The following is an 18,462-nucleotide window of genomic DNA, read 5'->3' on the forward strand; positions in this document are numbered from 1 at the left end:
TGCAAAGCCCCCCTTTATTTTACACCGCTGCTAATCTCTGCTATCATCTATGCATAGTCACTTTAATAACTCTACTGACATGTACATATTACCTCTATTACTTTGACTAACCGGTGCCCCTGCACATTGACTCTGTACCGGTACCCCCTGTATATAGTCTCGCTATTGTTATTTTTCTGCTACTCTTTAACTAATTGTTACTTTTATTTCTTATTCTTTTTAAACTGTATTGTTGCGTAGGGGCTTGTAAGTAAGTATTTCACTGTATTGTTGTATTCGGCACGTGACTAATAACATTTGATTTGATTTGATCTCATGTGCATGCACGCCATGTACACACACACACACACACACACACACACACACACACACACACACACACACACACACACACACACACACACACACACACACACACACACACACACACACACACACACACACACACACACACACACACACACACACACAAACACACACCCTGTCAGTCGAGACCTCAGGATTGGCAGTGTGCTTGTTTAGGCCAAACACGTATACACATCATGGTAATCAATATTTCTCTCTTTCCTGCTCTCCCCCATATTTTATCCCTCCTCTCCTCTCCCCCTTCATTCCCTCTTTAGTCCCCTGTTTCCTCTCCTCTCCCCGTCCTCCTCTCACTCATGTTCCCTCTATTTACCTTCTTTCAACAGACGGCATTTCTACCCAGATGACATTTCTACCCGTCTCTCTCTCTTTCTTTCTCTGTCTCTTCCATTCCTCCAGTCCCTTCCTCCTGTCCTCTTTTTTTCACCTTCCCTATTTGTTCCAAAGGACTCGTCAGGGTCAAAGAACAGGCACTGTGAAATGGAGGGAGAGGAAGGGGGTGGAAGGTGGGAGAAAGAGAGAATATCATGTCAGCAAGCCCTGCTAATCAAAGAAATTGTGTTAGCACCTGAATTCATGAAAACTGAGTGAGAGAGAGAGGAAGAGAGCGAGAGAGATAGGAGGTGATGGGGTGAGAGAGAGAAGTGAGGGGGAGGTTGAAACAGAGAGTGGAAGGGAGGGAGGTTGACACAGGAAGTAAATTGAAAATTATTTGCTAACTCTCATGCAGTCATTATCTTCTTGCGTGATTGTTTGCCTGTATCATTGTGTTTTGGTCTGCATTAACCCCTATAGCTCCCTCTATTATTATGTTTCTGTGTGTGTGTGTGTGTGTGTGTGTGTGTGTGTGTGTGTGTGTGTGTGTTTTGCAGTGATCTTAATTGTTGTTATCATTCATGCAGTACAATAACCACCTCCACCCCTATCTTTGTCTCTGTCTGCTATTTACACCCTCCCTCCCTCCCTCCCTCCCTCCCTCCCTCCCTCCCTCCCTCCCTCCCTCCCTCCCTCCCTCCCTCCCTCCCTCCCTCCCTCCCTCCCTCCCTCCCTCCCTCCCTCCCTCCCTCCCTCCCTCCCTCTCTCTCTCTCTCCTTTATATTTCCCTTCTCGCTCATATTGTTTCTTCTCAGCCTATAGCCTAAATAGCACCTATTTCATCTTCCCTCTCCCTCTGCCCCCACACCCCATATTTTCCTCATCTGTCTCTCTCCATTGTTTGTTCCCCTTCTCTATACCGTATTGCTGTTCCAGTATTGCTCCAGCCAAAGCTAACTTATATTACCCCATGATTGGATTCAGAATCCATTACACTCTCTCTCTCCTCCTCTCCCTCTCATTCTCCCTCCCCCGTGTCTCTCCATCCCTCTCTCTCTCTTTGCTTTGCACCCTCTGTGTAGGCCATTCCTGATGTGAACAAACTTACAATTCTGGGAGAATATTGCAAGAACATCTAAGTCTTCTAAACTCCTCAATATCTTCTCTCTTGTTCTCTCTCTTTCTCTCTCTCGTTCTCTCTCTCTGTCTCTCTCTCACTTGTTCTCTCTGTCTCTTTCTCTCTCATAGGCACCCTCTCTTAGAGCGCTTTACAGCTTCGCCCCCCACGCCCCTCCGCCCCCTCCCCCCTCCACGGTTGATTGATCTATTGCAATGCTCGCCATACCCACCCTCTCTCTCCTATTGGCCCTGGCGGAGTGGGCAGGACCGGTCACGCCCTCCCCACACCTCTTGCTCCGCCCCCGAGAGCGGGAGAGAGACCCGGGGACAATAATGAACTTCAACATCGCTGTGATCCACGCGGGGGCCAGCGTGCAGGTAGAGGCGGCGGCCGGGCCCGGGGGAAGGGTGCTCTACCCTGGGTTTGGTCGGGCACACAGCTCCCTGGGGGAGAGCGTGATCACCCAGTGGGGCTCTGCAAACGTCATCTGGCTCCAGGTGAGACCAGACTGTGCTGTTCTGGGGGGTAATAGTAGTAATGGTGATAATGGATCCATTCATTACAGCCTGAACCTTAACCTGACACTAATGGATTGGGCCAAATATAAGTACCATGTACTATGATTATTATAAGGGGAAAATGTAGGGGTGGTGTGGTGGTGGGTGGGGGGGGTCCAGGGAATACAGTGAGGGTGGAGTAGGAAGGAAGACAGTGATGGATTCAAGGGTCAGAGCTGGCTTGTTTAGGGTTTAGAGTCATCATAGTAATGGAATAATGGATTCCATTCATCTAGGGCCCAATCCTTATCTGAGACACATGTTACATAGCCAACTCTATGTCATAATGTCAGTACTATAGATCTAGAACTATAGGAGCCACAGTGCTAACCTGTATTAAGGTAAAGAGACTTCATGCTGTTGTGTCTAAATAAGAGTAACTGAAAGCGTTTCCTTAATTCACCTGCTCTTCTACCATTGCATGAACTCTATGAAACCAATAGCCTTCTCATTAAACTCTATGTAACCGATAGCCTTCTCATTAAACTCTATGTAACCAATAGCCTTCTCATTAAACTCTATGTAACCGATAGCCTTCTCATTAAACTCTATGAAACCAATAGCCTTCTCATTAAACTCTATGTAACCGATAGCCTTGTCATTAAACTCTATGTAACCAATAGCCTTCTCATTAAACTCTATGTAACCAATAGCCTTGTCATTAAACTCTATGTAACCAATAGCCTTCTCATTAAACTCTATGTAACCAATAGCCTTGTCATTAAACTCTATGTAACCAATAGCCTTCTCATTAAAATCTATGTAACCAATAGCCTTCTCATTAAACTCTATGTAACCAATAGCCTTGTCATTAAACTCTATGTAACCGATAGCCTTGTCATCAAACTCTATCTAACCGATAGCCTTGTCATTAAACTCTATGTAACCGATAGCCTTGTCATCAAACTCTATCTAACCGATAGCCTTGTCATTAAACTCTATCTAACTGATAGCCTTGTCATTAAACTCTATCTAACCGATAGCCTTGTCATTAAACTCTATGTAACCGATAGCCTTGTCATCAAACTCTATGTAACCGATAGCCTTGTCATTAAACTCTATCTAACCGATAGCCTTGTCATTAAACTCTATGTAACCGATAGCCTTGTCATTAAACTCTATGTAACCAATAGCCTTGTCATTAAACTCTATGTAACCAATAGCCTTGTCATTAAACTCTATGTAACCAATAGCCTTGTCATTAAACTCTATGTAACCAATAGCCTTGTCATTAAACTCTATGTAACCAATAGCCTTCTCATTAAACTCTATGTAACCAATAGCCTTCTCATTAAACTCTATGTAACCAATAGCCTTGTCATCAAACTCTATCTAACCGATAGCCTTGTCATTAAACTCTATGTAACCGATAGCCTTGTCATCAAACTCTATCTAACCGATAGCCTTGTCATTAAACTCTATCTAACCGATAGCCTTGTCATTAAACTCTATGTAACCAATAGCCTTGTCATTAAACTCTATGTAACCAATAGCCTTGTCATCAAACTCTATCTAACCGATAGCCTTGTCATTAAACTCTATGTAACCGATAGCCTTGTCATCAAACTCTATCTAACCGATAGCCTTGTCATTAAACTCTATCTAACCGATAGCCTTGTCATTAAACTCTATCTAACCGATAGCCTTGTCATTAAACTCTATGTAACCGATAGCCTTGTCATTAAACTCTATGTAACTGATAGCCTTGTCATTAAACTCTATGTAACTGATAGCCTTGTCATTAAACTCTATCTAACCGATAGCCTTGTCATTAAACTCTATGTAACCGATAGCCTTGTCATTAAACTCTATGTAACCGATAGCCTTGTCATTAAACTCTATGTAACCGATAGCCTTGTCATTAAACTCTATGTAACCGATAGCCTTGTCATTAAACTCTATCTAACCGATAGCCTTGTCATTAAACTCTATGTAACCGATAGCCTTGTCATTAAACTCTATGTAACTGATAGCCTTGTCATTACTTCACCCCAGGTAAGAGAGGGACATTTCACTTCAGAACCTGTCTGTCTGTTTCCCTGATTCCTATGTCTTATCATTCTACTCTTTGTGTGTGTTTTTGTGTGTTCACACACTGGCGGTGTCTGAATACCTAGACTTGCATCCTAAATAGCAGGCCGTTTGAGTATGAAATTCAGTTTAATAGTATGCGACATTTCGAATATCGAGTATACTTTAAATGCCCGGATGTCATGCTCATTTCAGCTTTAACAACAGCTGATCAATTAGAAATGGGGATGTGCAACAGAAATCATCACGTATGACGCATTCTAAGTATGCGAAAATAAAACGTTTAATAGAATGCAACATTTAGAAAATCGAGTTCAATGATTTAAATGCCAGGATGTTATACTCATTTCGATACTTCATCTCCGAGAATTCTCTGCACACTTTTCCAACGATGCATTGGAAGAGGAGGGCTGCGATTAATAGGCCCAAGTAGCCAAACAACCACACTAGGCTACGTCATTACTTCATTGGGAAGATGCATGAAGCTTCTGCGGTGGTGTTTAAATGTAAGATAAGTCGTTTTTGTTCTCCTTAAAATGATCACGAGCATTGCATCGTAGGCTTCATTTTTGAAAACGTGAGTCTCTCCCCCCCCCAAAGTGCATTTCTGTTTTCTCATTGAAAGTGTTTCTTGTTCTCTTGGCCTTAGTCAGCGCTTTTAAACTAAATACTAAACCATCTTTTGATTTGTGATGTGGCTGTGTTATTGATGTCATATTAATCAGGCCTTTTGATTTGTGATGTGGCTGTGTTATTGATGTCATATTAATCAGGCCTTTTGATTTGTGATGTGGCTGTGTTATTGATGTCATATTAATCAGGCCTTTTGATTTGTGATGTGGCTATGTTATTGATGTCATATTAATCAGGCCTTTTGATTTGTGATGTGGCTGTGTTATTGATGTCATATTAATCAGGCCTTTTGATTTGTGATGTGGCTGTGTTATTGATGTCATATTAATCAGGCCTTTTGATTTGTGATGTGGCTATGTTATTGATGTCATATTAATCAGGCCTTTTGATTTGTGATGTGGCTGTGTTATTGATGTCATATTAATCAGGCCTTTTGATTTGTGATGTGGCTGTGTTATTGATGTCATATTAATCAGGCCTTTTGATTTGTGATGTGGCTGTGTTATTGATGTCATATTAATCAGGCCTTTTGATTTGTGATGTGGCTGTGTTATTGATGTCATATTAATCAGGCCTTTTGATTTGTGATGTGGCTGTGTTATTGATGTCATATTAATCAGGCCTTTTGATTTGTGATGTGGCTGTGTTATTGATGTCATTTTAATCAGGCCTTTTGATTTGTGATGTGGCTGTGTTATTGATGTCATATTAATCAGGCCTTTTGATTTGTGATGTGGCTGTGTTATTGATGTCATATTAATCAGGCCTTTTGATTTGAACATATGGATTGTTTTAGTGTTGTAGGCGTGGCTATCTATTTCATTAATGGATCAAGCCTCAGCATTCATTCTGATCTCGTTCCCAATTATTAGTACTTTAGTTTATTATGGTGCTGTCCAGCAGTTCTGAATTTGCATGTGTAACGGATGTGAAACGGCTAGCTTAATTAGCGGTGCGCGCTAAATAGCGTTTCAATCGGTGACGTCACTTGTTCGGAGACCTTGAAGTAGTAGTTCCCCTTGCTCAGCAGAGCCGCGGCTTTTGTGGAGCGATGGGTAACGATGCTTCGAGGACTGTTGTTGATGTGTGTAGAGGGTCCCTGGTTCGCGCCCGGGTATGGGCGAGGGGACGGTCTAAAGTTATACTGTTACACATGCACCCAACTGTCCACGTTTTATGTGCAACAGTCAGTTGATTTGAACATTTTAAACGTTTGTGTGTACTACTAGGCTGTTTGATTTCATTATTTTCTGTTACAGCACTTTGTTGAAATGAAACCAAATTAGTTTGTCTTCAGTCCTTAAATAGGATAGATGAGCTATATTGTCTACTACAGTGTAGGTCTAATGTGATAGTCTTCCTATAACCAGCCTGAGTAGGCCTATAACTCTTATTCAGAGTTTAGAGAAAATAATCTAATTGGAAATGGAACTATTATCAGGCTGGTTAATGCAATGCATGTCTGTTGAATTTGGAAAAAATCCACCCACACTCTGCCCCGCCCCACCTACTCAGCCAATCAGGAGCCGCTACTGAGTTGCAGCTGTGGCATACTGCATACTTTTTACTAAACGGTACATGCAAAAAAGAATGCGACGGTGAGTGAGTAGTATGGACTTTAAGTATGTAGTACGCTGGTATGGGTATAATCGACACCGCCAATGTGTTCACCATACATTGTAACGTAACCTTACTCATCATGGCTCTGTGTCCAGATGAATGCCAGTAGTCCATCTGTACACCTGTCTGTCTCTGTTTTCTGTTCTCTCACTCTCTTTGATTTATCTCTCTCTCGTTGATAGTAGTGGTAAGACAGTACAATGTACTGTCCCTTATTGTTGTTTATCTGCTTTCTCACAAAAAGTTTCACAATGTCTTTCTCTATATATGTATTGTTGTTACCATGTGATCATGTGTCCTCTGTAGGTGAATGGCTGTAGTCCTCAGATCATGTGTCCTCTGTAGGTGAATGACTGTAGTCCTCAAAGCATGTGTCCTCTGTAGGTGAATGGCTGTAGTCCTCAGATCATGTGTCCTCTGTAGGTGAATGACTGTAGTCCTCAAAGCATGTGTCCTCTGTAGGTGAATGGCTGTAGTCCTCAGATCATGTGTCCTCTGTAGGTGAATGACTGTAGTCCTCAGAGCATGTGTCCTCTGTAGGTGAATGACTGTAGTCCTCAGAGCATGTGTCCTCTGTAGGTGAATGGCTGTAGTCCTCAGAGCATGTGTCCTCTGTAGGTGAATGGCTGTAGTCCTCAGATCATGTGTCCTCTGTAGGTGAATGGCTGTAGTCCTCAGATCATGTGTCCTCTGTAGGTGAATGGCTGTAGTCCTCAGATCATGTGTCCTCTGTAGGTGAATGGCTGTAGTCCTCAGATCATGTGTCCTCTGTAGGTGAATGGCTGTAGTCCTCAGATCATGTGTCCTCTGTAGGTGAATGGCTGTAGTCCTCAGATCATGTTGTAGTCTGTGTGTAATGCAGCTAACCTATCCCTGTCATGACTTCCTCTTCAGGTGAATGGCTGTAGTCCTCAGATCATGTTGTAGTCTGTGTGTAATGCAGCTAACCTATCCCTGTCATGACTTCCTCTTCAGGTGAATGACAGTAGTCCTCAGATCATGTTGTAGTCTGTGTGTAAGGCAGCTAACCTATCCCTGTCATGACTTCCTCTGTAGGTGAATGACAGTAGTCCTCAGATCATGTTGTAGTCCGTGTGTAATGCAGCTAACCTATCCCTGTCATGACTTCCTCTTCAGGTGAATGACAGTCGTCCTCAGATCATGTTGTAGTCTGTGTGTAATGCAGCTAACCTATCCCTGTCATGACTTCCTCTTCAGGTGAATGACAGTAGACCTCAGATCATGTGTCCTCTGTAGGTGAATGACAGTAGTCCTCAGATCATGTTGTAGTCCGTGTGTAATGCAGCTAACCTATCCCTGTCATGACTTCCTCTTCAGCTGAATGACAGTAGTCCTCAGATCATGTTGTAGTCTGTGTGTAATGCAGCTAACCTATCTCTGTCATGACTTCCTCTTCAGGTGAATGACAGTAGTCCTAAGACTCTGCTGTCCCAGCTGTGTGACCTGCTGGCAGCGAGGCCCCTACAGGGTCTGGTCTACGAGGAGGAGAGGCCACCACCCACCGCCTGGGGACCCCTGGCCCCCATGTTAGAGTTTGTCTCTGCCCAGACTGGACTACCCATAGTGGCTGTAGGAGGAGGAGCAGGGCTGGGGAGGATGCAACAGGTATGGAGGTGGGGGGAGGGAGAGAGAGAGAGAGAGAAAGAGAGAGAGAGAGAGAGAGAGAGAGAGAGAGACCCATCATGACTGTAGGATGGTGAGCAGGGGTGGGGAGGACGCTACAGGTATGGAGGTGAGAAGAGAATGTGTGTTTGTGTGTGCGTGCCTGCCTGCGTGAAAGTTTGAGGCTTAATGTCAGTTATTCACTGTTTCTGCCCAGTCAGAGCATTGTAGGCAGCAAGAAGTGGGTGGTACAGGGTTAGAAAGAGAGATGCAGGGTTAGAGAGAGATATCTAGGGTTTGAGAGAAAGATTTGGGGTTAGAGAGAGAAAGAGATTCAGGGTTATAGAGAGAGATTCAGGGTTAGAGAGAGAGATTCAGGGTTTGGGAGAGAGATCCAGGGTAAGAGAGAGACTCTGGGTTATAGAGAGAGATTCAGGGTTAGAGAGAGAGATTCAGGGTTAGAGAGAGAAAGAGATTCAGTGTTATAGAGAGAGATTCAGGGTTAGAAAGAGAGATTCACGGTTTGAAAGAGAGATTCAGGGTTAGAGAGAGAAAGAGATGCAGGGTTAGAGAGAGAAAGAGATACAGGGTTAGAAAGAGAGATACAGGGTTAGGAAGAGAGATACAGGCTTAGAAAGAGATTCAGGGTTAGGAAGAGAGATACAAGGTTAGAAAGAGAGATACAGGGTTAGGAAGAGAGATACGGGGTTAGGAAGAGAGATACAGGGTTAGAAAGAGAGATACAGGGTTAGGAAGAGATTTAGGGTTAGGAAGAGAGATACAGGGTTAGGAAGAGAGATACAGGGTTAGGAAGAGAGATACAGGGTTAGGAAGAGAGATACCGGTTTAGAAAGAGAGATACAGGGTTAGAAAGAGAGATACAGGGTTAGGAAGAGAGATACCGGTTTAGAAAGAGAGATACAGGGTTAGAAAGAGAGATACAGGGTTAGAAAGAGAAATTCAGGTTTAGAAAGAGAGATACAGGGTTAGGAAGAGAGATACAGGGTTAGAAAGAGAGATACAGGGTTAGAAAGAGAGATACAGGTTTAGAAAGAGAGATACCGGTTTAGAAAGAGAGATACAGGGTTAGAAAGAGAGATACAGGGTTAGGAAGAGAGATACCGGTTTAGAAAGAGAGATACAGGGTTAGAAAGAGAGATACAGGGTTAGAAAGAGAAATTCAGGTTCAGAAGAGAGATACAGGGTTAGAAAGAGAGATACAGGGTTAGAAAGAGAGATACAGGTTTAGAAAGAGAGATACAGGGTTAGGAAGAGAGATTCAGGGTTAGGAAGAGAGATACAGGGTTAGGAAGAGAGATACCGGTTTAGAAAGAGAGATACAGGGTTAGAAAGAGATTTAGGGTTAGGAAGAGCGATAAGGGGTTAGGAAGAGAGATACAGGGTTAGGAAGAGAGATACCGGTTTAGAAAGAGAGATACAGGGTTAGAAAGAGAGATACAGGGTTAGGAAGAGAGATTCAGGGTTAGGAAGAGAGATACAGGGTTAGGAAGAGAGATACAGGGTTAGGAAGAGAGATACCGGTTTAGAAAGAGAGATACAGGGTTAGAAAGAGAGATACAGGGTTAGAAAGAGAGATACAGGGTTAGAAAGAGAAATTCAGGTTTAGAAAGAGAGATACAGGGTTAGAAAGAGATTTAGGGTTAGGAAGAGAGTTTCAGGGTTAGAAAGAGAGATACAGGGTTAGGAAGAGAGATACAGGGTTAGGAAGAGAGATACAGGGTTAGAAAGAGATTTAGGGTTAGGAAGAGAGATACAGGGTTAGGAAGAGAGATACAGGGTTAGGAAGAGAGATACAGGGTTAGGAAGAGAGATACCGGTTTAGAAAGAGAGATACAGGGTTAGAAAGAGAGATACAGGGTTAGGAAGAGAGATACCGGTTTAGAAAGAGAGATACAGGGTTAGAAAGAGAGATACAGGGTTAGAAAGAGAAATTCAGGTTTAGAAAGAGAGATACAGGGTTAGAAAGAGAAATTCAGGTTTAGAAAGAGAGATACAGGGTTAGGAAGAGAGATACAGGGTTAGGAAGAGAGATACAGGGTTAGAAAGAGAAATTCAGGGTTAGGAAGAGAGATACAGGGTTAGAAAGAGAGATACAGGGTTAGGAAGAGAGATACAGGGTTAGAAAGAGAAATTCAGGTTTAGAAAGAGAGATACAGGGTTCAGAAGAGAGATACAGGGTTAGAAAGAGAGATACAGGGTTAGAAAGAGAGATACAGGTTTAGAAAGAGAGATACAGGGTTAGGAAGAGAGATTCAGGGTTAGGAAGAGAGATACAGGGTTAGGAAGAGAGATACAGGGTTAGGAAGAGAGATACCGGTTTAGAAAGAGAGATACAGGGTTAGAAAGAGATTTAGGGTTAGGAAGAGCGATAAGGGGTTAGGAAGAGAGATACAGGGTTAGGAAGAGAGATACCGGTTTAGAAAGAGAGATACAGGGTTAGAAAGAGAGATACAGGGTTAGGAAGAGAGATTCAGGGTTAGGAAGAGAGATACAGGGTTAGGAAGAGAGATACAGGGTTAGGAAGAGAGATACCGGTTTAGAAAGAGAGATACAGGGTTAGAAAGAGAGATACAGGGTTAGAAAGAGAGATACAGGGTTAGAAAGAGAAATTCAGGTTTAGAAAGAGAGATACAGGGTTAGGATGAGAGATACAGTGTTAGAAAGAGAGATACAGGGTTAGAAAGAGAGATACAGGGTTAGAAAGAGAGATACAGGGTTAGGAAGAGAGATACAGGGTTAGGAAGAGAGATACAGGGTTAGAAAGAGAGATACAGGGTTAGAAAGAGAGATACAGGGTTAGGAAGAGAGATACAGGGTTAAGAAGAGAGATTCTGGGTTAAAGAGGGAAAGAGAATCATGGTTAGAGAGCGAGAGAGAGAGAGAGAGAGAGAGAGAGAGAATCAGGGTTAGAGAGAGAGAGAGAGAGAGAGAATCAGAATCAGGTTTAGAGAGAGAGAGAGAATCAGGGTTAGAGAGAGAGAGAGAGAGAATCAGGGTTAGAGAGAGAGAGAGAATCAGAATCAGGTATAAAGAGAGAGAGAATCAGGGTTTAGAGAGAGAGAGAGAATCAGAATCAGGTTTAGAGAGAGAGAGAGAGAGAATCAGAATCAGGTTTAGAGAGAGAGAGAATCAGGTTTAGAGAGAGAGAGAGAGAATCAGGGTTAGAGAGAGAGAGAGAGAATCAGGGTTAGAGAGAGAGAGAGAGAATCAGGGTTAGAGAGAGAGAATCAGGGTTAGAGAGAGAGAGAGAGAGAGAGAGAGAGAGAGAGAGAATCAGGTTTAGAGAGAGAGAGAGAGAGAGAATCAGGGTTAGAGAGAGAGAGAGAATCAGGTTTAGAGAGAGAGAGAGAGAATCAGGGTTAGAGAGAGAGAGAGAGAATCAGGGTTAGAGAGAGAGAGAGAGAATCAGGTTTAGAGAGAGAGAGAGAATCAGGGTGAGAGAGAGAGAGAGAGAATCAGGGTTAGAGAGAGAGAGAGAATCAGGGTTAGAGAGAGAGAGAGAGAGAATCAGGTTTAGAGAGAGAGAGAGAGAGAGAATCAGGGTTAGAGAGAGAGAGAGAGAGAGAATCAGGGTTAGAGAGAGAGAGAGAGAGAGAATCAGGGTTAGAGAGAGAGAGAGAGAGAGAATCAGGGTTAGAGAGAGAGAGAGAGAGAGAGAGAGAATCAGGGTTAGAGAGAGAAATCTCTGGTAGGATTAAATGGATGATCCTGCCACCTGGTCTAACTCAGCAGGCTTCACAGACCTTACACCCGTGTCCCATCTCTCTTTCTCTTTCTCTTTCTCTTTCTATTTCTCTCTCTCTCTCTCCTCTCTCTCTCAATTCAATTCAAGGGGCTTTATTGGCATGGGAAACATGTGTTAACATTGCCAAAGCAAGTGAGGTAGATAATATACAAAAGTGAAATAAACAATACAAATTAAAAGTAAATATTACACATACAGAAATTTCAAAACAATAAAGACATTTCAAATGTCATATTATGTATATATACAGTGTTCTCTCTCTTTCCCCTCCATCTCCCCTCAATTTCTCTCACCCCTCCATCTCTCGCTCCCTCATATCTCTCTCCCCACATATCTCTCTTCCCACTATCTTTTTGCCCTACCATCTCTTTCTCTCCTCCATCTCTCTCTCCCCTCTATCTCTCTCTCCCCCCATCTCTCTCCCCCTACATCTCTCCTTTGGACTGGTTAGAACTGGATGGATGGGGAGGTCAAATAATCAATTTCAATTCAGTCAATTCATGAAGTACTTGAACAATATTCCAGAACTGTATTTCAATTTATCTCTTGAAGTGACCGAGAATTGACCATAGTCCTGGGATGGATATGAGGATGCGGAATGCTCAGAATCATGATTGGTAGCTGCTGGATGGAGGACAGGGGGTCTGGGCTGGGATAGGGATTATGTATGGGTGTGGGGGATGGGTTGGGGTATAGGGGTTGGTGTTGGGGTATACACTCTCAGAAAAAAGGTGCTATCTAGAACCTATCAGGGGTTTTCAGCTGTCCCCATTGGAGAACCCCTTGAAGAACCCTTTTGGTTTCAGGTAGAACACTTATGAGTTTAATGTAGAACTCTTTCCACAGAGGGAACCCAAAGGAGTTCTACCTGGAACCAAAAATAGTTCTACCTGGAACCAAAAAGGGTTATTCTATGGGGTCAGCCGAAGAACCCTTTCGGAACCCTTTTTCCAAGAGTTGGGTAGGGATATAGGGGTTGGGTTGGGGTTAGGTTGAGGTATAGGGTTGGTGTTTGTGTTGGGGTATCGGGTTTGGGTTGGTTCTGGGTATAGGGGTTGGGTTTTGTATATGGGTTGGGGTTAGATTGAGGTATAATGTTGGTGATGGGGTATAGGTGTTGGGTTGAGGTATATGATTGGTGGTAGGGTATAGGGGTTGGGTTGGGTTGAGGTATATGGTTGGTGTTGGGGTATAGGGGTTGAGTTGGGTTGAGGTATAGGGTTGGTGTTGGGATATAGGGGTTGGGTTGTGGTATAGGGGTTGGGGTATGGAGTTGGTGTTGGGGTATAGTGGTTGGGTTGGTGTTGGGGTATAGGGTTGGTGATGGTGTTGGGTTTGTTTTGGGGTATAGGGTTGGGTTGGGGTATAGGGTTGGTGTTGGTGTTGGGGTATAGGGTTGGTGTTGGGATATAGGGTTGGTGTTGGAGTATAGGGGTTGGTGTTGGGGTATAGGGTTGGGGTATAGGGGTTTGGTTTAGGTTGAGGTAAAGTGGTTGGGGTATAATGTTGGTGTGGGGGTATAGGGTTGGTGTTGGGATATAGGGTTGGTGTTGGGGTATAGGGTTGGTGTTGGGGTATAGGGTTGGTGTTGGGGTATAGGGTTGGGGTATAGGGGTTGGGTTAGGTTGAGGTATAGTGTTGGGATATAGCGTTGGTGTTAGGTATAGGGTTTGGGTTGGTTTTGGGGTATAGGGTTGGTGTTGTGGTATAGGGTTGGTGTTGGTGTTGGGTTGGATTTGGGGTATAGGGTTGGGGTATAGGGTTGGTGTTGGGGTATAGGGTTGGTGTTGGTGTTGGGTTGGATTTGGGGTATAGGGTTGGGGTATAGGGTTGGGGTATAGGGGTTGGGTTAGGTTGAGGAATAGTGTTGGGATATAGCGTTGATGTTAGGTATAGGGGTTGGGTTGGTTTTGGGGTATAGGGTTGGTGTTGGTTTTGGGTTGGATTTGGGGTATAGGGTTGGTGTTGGGGTATAGGGGTTGGGGTATAGGGGTTGGTGTTGGGGACAGTGTGCTATAAGAAGCTGAGTCAGACATACTGAGACACTGCTGTGGGGTTAGGTTGGGGTTAGGTTGAGGTATAGGGTTGGTGTTTGTGTTGGGGTATAGGGGTTGGGTTGGTTCTGGGTATAGGGGTTGGGTTTTGTATAGGGGTTGGGGTTAGATTGAGGTATAATGTTGGTGATGGGGTATAGGGGTTGGGTTGAGGTATATGATTGGTGGTAGGGTATAGGGGTTGGGTTGGGTTGAGGTATATGGTTGGTGTTGGGGTATAGGGGTTGGGTTGAGGTATATGATTGGTGGTAGGGTATAGGGGTTGGGTTGGGTTGAGGTATATGGTTGGTGTTGGGGTATAGGGGTTGAGTTGGGTTCAGGTATAGGGTTGGTGTTGGGATATAGGGGTTGGGTTGTTGTATAGGGGTTGGGGTATGGAGTTGGTGTTGGGGTACAGTGGTTGGGTTGGTGTTGGGGTATAGGGTTGGTGATGGTGTTGGGTTTGTTTTGGGGTATGGTGTTGGGTTGGGGTATAGGGTTGGTGTTGGTGTTGGGGTATAGGGTTGGTGTTGGGATATAGGGTTGGTGTTGGAGTATAGGGGTTGGTGTTGGGGTATAGGGTTGGGGTATAGGGGTTTGGTTTAGGTTGAGGTAAAGTGGTTGGGGTATAATGTTGGTGTGGGGGTATAGGGTTGGTGTTGGGATATAGGGTTGGTGTTGGGGTATAGGGTTGGTGTTGGGGTATAGGGTTGGTGTTGGGGTATAGGGTTGGGGTATAGGGGTTGGGTTAGGTTGAGGTATAGTGTTGGGATATAGCGTTGGTGTTAGGTATAGGGTTTGGGTTGGTTTTGGGGTATAGGGTTGGTGTTGTGGTATAGGGTTGGTGTTGGTGTTGGGTTGGATTTGGGGTATAGGGTTGGGGTATAGGGTTGGTGTTGGGGTATAGGGTTGGTGTTGGTGTTGGGTTGGATTTGGGGTATAGGGTTGGGGTATAGGGTTGGGGTATAGGGGTTGGGTTAGGTTGAGGAATAGTGTTGGGATATAGCGTTGATGTTAGGTATAGGGGTTGGATTGGTTTTGGGGTATAGGGTTGGTGTTGGTTTTGGGTTGGATTTGGGGTATAGGGTTGGTGTTGGGGTATAGGGGTTGGGGTATAGGGGTTGGTGTTGGGGACAGTGTGCTATAAGAAGCTGAGTCAGACATCCTGAGACACTGCTGTGTTTGACCTGTAAATGGCACCAAACTAGGCTGCTACTACAGCTGTCCCTCGGATGTGTCACAACTATCTGTGTGTGTGTGTGTGTGTGTGTGTGTGTGTGTGTGTGTGTGTGTGTGTGTGTGTGTGTGTGTGTGTGTGGGATGGAGAGAGAGAGAGAGAGAGAAAGAGAACATACAGTACAACCCATATTTATGTTTAATTATTTTTCCCTTTTGTACTTTAACTATTTGCACATCGTTATAACACTGTATATAGCCATAATATGGCATATGATATTCCTCTGAGACCTTTGTGAGTGTTATGTTTACTGATCATTTTATATTGTTTATTACATTTTCGTTTATTATCTATTTAACTTGATTTGGCAATGTAAACATATGTTTCCCATGCCAATAAAGCACTTGAGAGAGAGGGTTGCGCTATTTACAGTATATGTGTGTAAATTAAAACGTTTCAGACATGCATCCTGCCTAGTAGCTAGAAAAAACAACACCACTACATTTGTTTTTACAAATAACTGTTTAAATCCCGAGGAATGCATTCAAACCTCTTTGATGCTCTTCCTTTGAAGCCCCCCCACACACACACACACACACACACACACACACACACACACACACACACACACACACACACACACACACACACTCCCATCTAAATTCATTCCAAGTCTGTGGAAAAGACTAGATCCAGTGGTCATTGGAGACTTCACTCAACAATCATCTTCTGTGTTTTAGCCTGCTTTTACTCTACCGCTGCAGCCGTCCCATGAAAACTTCAACCCCCAGTATGCCTCTTCACCCTGAACAGACACAGGATAGTCATGGGAGTTGTAGTTCTTTGTAGAGATGGTCTGTGTGTAGATTGATGAGGCACAATTTTTATTTAATCCATTTGAGAAAAAGCTGTAATGTAACAAAACGTGGAAAATGTCAACGGGTTGAATATTTCAGAAGGCAGTGTAGATCTAGGATCAGCTGACTGTCTCTAAATCCTTACCTTAAAGACATCATATCCTGCTAGATCTGGATTGATGAATGTTTACAATTCTTCAAAAATAGTTCATGGGTTAGGGATTGTGATAGAATGGCATGCTAACATATTTGCTATTCAATTTACCAGTGAGGCTTATTCTAAACACCTTTGGGCTGCATTCTGGCTCTGGGCAGAGTTTACCCATAGACACATATCTACACTGTAGGATCAGTTTACCCAACCCAAATCCTAACCATAATCCTAATCAAATCAGAACCCCAGAAAACCCCTTCATCCTCAATGCTGGGTTGTGTTCAGAAGGTGTAAAACGGGAGAAAACGCTATGAAACGGAGGTCTTACAGGGGTCCCGTTCAGTGATAAAAAACAACAGCAACGTGTTGAGCTGTTTGAAGTGGAGAAGGTGCTCTACTGAACGTGACCTCCTAGAGGAAAGCTGATGTTGTGCTTCCTGTTTGGCAGCGTTCTGTCCCGTGTGCTTGCCTGTGTCTATAGAACTTTAAGGTGTGCTCCCCTACTGTAGGAGTCAGGCTCCATCTTCCTCCAGTTCAGCTCATCCACCAGCCTCCAGCTGGAGGTCATCTTCAAAATACTAGAGGAGTACGACTGGACCACCTTCTCAGTGGTGTCCACCCGTCACCATGGCTACCAGGACTTCCTGTCGGTGGTGGACGGCCTGACGGACGGCTCGTTCATCGGCTGGGAGAAGAAGAGCGTGGTCATGCTGAACGTGACGGACGACCCGGGAGGGGCACGCACGCGCAGGCTGCTCAAGGAGAACGAGGCGCAGGTGAGACAGGGGGGAGGGGGGGGGAGGGGAGAAAAGGGGGAGGAAGTGTTACTGAGTGGCCATGAAACTCCATGTGGCTGGCTGGGTTGGCTGGGTTCCTCCTCCTTCTTCCTCTCTCCCTCTGTCCCTGTGTCTCTCTCTCCTCTCTCTCCTCTATCCCTCTGTTCTTCTCATCCCTCCCTCCCTTCATGACTAGTGTGTGCCCTTTCTTTCTCTCTCTCTCTCTCTCCTCTCTCTCCTCTCTCTCCTCTCTCTCTCTGTCCCTGTGGCTCTCTTTCCTCTCTCTCCTCTCTCTCCTCTCTTTCCTCTCTCTCCTCTCTGTCCTCTCTCTCCTCCTTCTTCCTCTCTCTCTGTCCTTGTGGCTCTCTCTCCTCTCTCTCCTCTCTCTCTCTGTCCCTGTGGCTCTCTTTCCTCTCTCTCTCTCTCTCTCCTCTATCCCTCTGTACCTGTGGCTCTCTCTCCTCTCTCTCCTCTCTCTCTCTGTCCCTGTGGCTCTCTCTCCTCTCTCCCTCTGTCCTCTCTTTACTCTCTCTCCTCCTTCTTCCTCTCACTCTGTCCCTGTGGCTCTCTCTCCTCTCTCTCCTCTCTCTCTCTCTGTCCCTGTGGCTCTCTCCTCTCTCTCTCCTCTCTCTCCTCTCTCCGTCTGTCCTCTCTTTCCTCTCTCTCCTCCTTCTTCCTCTCTCTCTCTGTCCCTGTGGCTCTCTCTCCTCTCTCTCCTCTCTCTCTCTCTCTGTCCCTGTGGCTCTCTTTCCTCTCTCTCCTCTCTCTCCTCTCTCTCTCTCTGTCCCTGTGGCTCTCTGTCCTCTCTCTCCTCTCTCTCTCTCTCTCTCTGTCCCTGTGGCTCTCTTTCCTCTCTCTCCTCTCTCTGTCCCTGTGGCTCTCTCTCCTCTCTCTCCTCTCTCTCTCTCTCTCTCTCTCCCTGTCCCTGTGGCTCTCTCTCCTCTCTCTCCTCTCTCTCTCTGTCCCTGTGGCTCTCTCTCCTCTCTCTCTCTCTCTCTGTCCCTGTGGCTCTCTCTCCTCTCTCTCCTCTCTCCTCTCTCTCCTCTCTCTCTCTCTGTCCCTGTGGCTCTCTTTCCTCTCTCTCCTCTCTCTCTGTCCCTGTGGCTCTCTCTCCTCTCTCTCTCTCTCTCTGTCCCTGTGGCTCTCTTTCCTCTCTCTCCTCTCTCTCTCTCTGTCCCTGTGGCTCTCTGTCCTCTCTCTCCTCGCTCTCCTCTCTCTCTCTCTGTCCCTGTGCCTCTCTTTCCTCTCTCTCCTCTCTCCCTCTGTCCCTGTGGCTCTCTTTCCTCTCTCTCCTCTCTCTCCTCTATCCCTCTGTCCCTGTGGCTCTCTCTCCTCTCTCTCCTCTATCCCTCTGTCCCTGTGGCTCTCTCCCCTCTCTCTCCTATATCCCTCTGTCCCTGTGGCTCTCTTTCCTCTATCCCTCTGTCCCTGTGG

At 45.0% G+C, this 18,462-nt stretch overlaps 1 protein-coding gene across 1 annotated transcript in view; it reads left to right on the forward strand.

The window, feature by feature from the left end:
• The first annotated feature begins 1,935 nt into the window (after positions 1-1,935).
• LOC112236426 (glutamate receptor ionotropic, NMDA 2D-like) overlaps positions 1,936-18,462 on the forward strand; it is a 78,759-nt gene continuing 62,232 nt past the window's right edge. The window contains 3 exon segments of the mRNA XM_042306429.1: positions 1,936-2,298; positions 8,062-8,268; positions 16,762-17,028. Of these exon segments, the coding sequence (XP_042162363.1) occupies positions 2,014-2,298; positions 8,062-8,268; positions 16,762-17,028 (759 nt within the window). The 5' untranslated portion in view covers positions 1,936-2,013.

The sequence above is a fragment of the Oncorhynchus tshawytscha genome, linkage group LG03 (genome assembly GCF_018296145.1).
Source record: "Oncorhynchus tshawytscha isolate Ot180627B linkage group LG03, Otsh_v2.0, whole genome shotgun sequence".
NCBI classification, from domain to species: domain Eukaryota; kingdom Metazoa; phylum Chordata; class Actinopteri; order Salmoniformes; family Salmonidae; genus Oncorhynchus; species Oncorhynchus tshawytscha.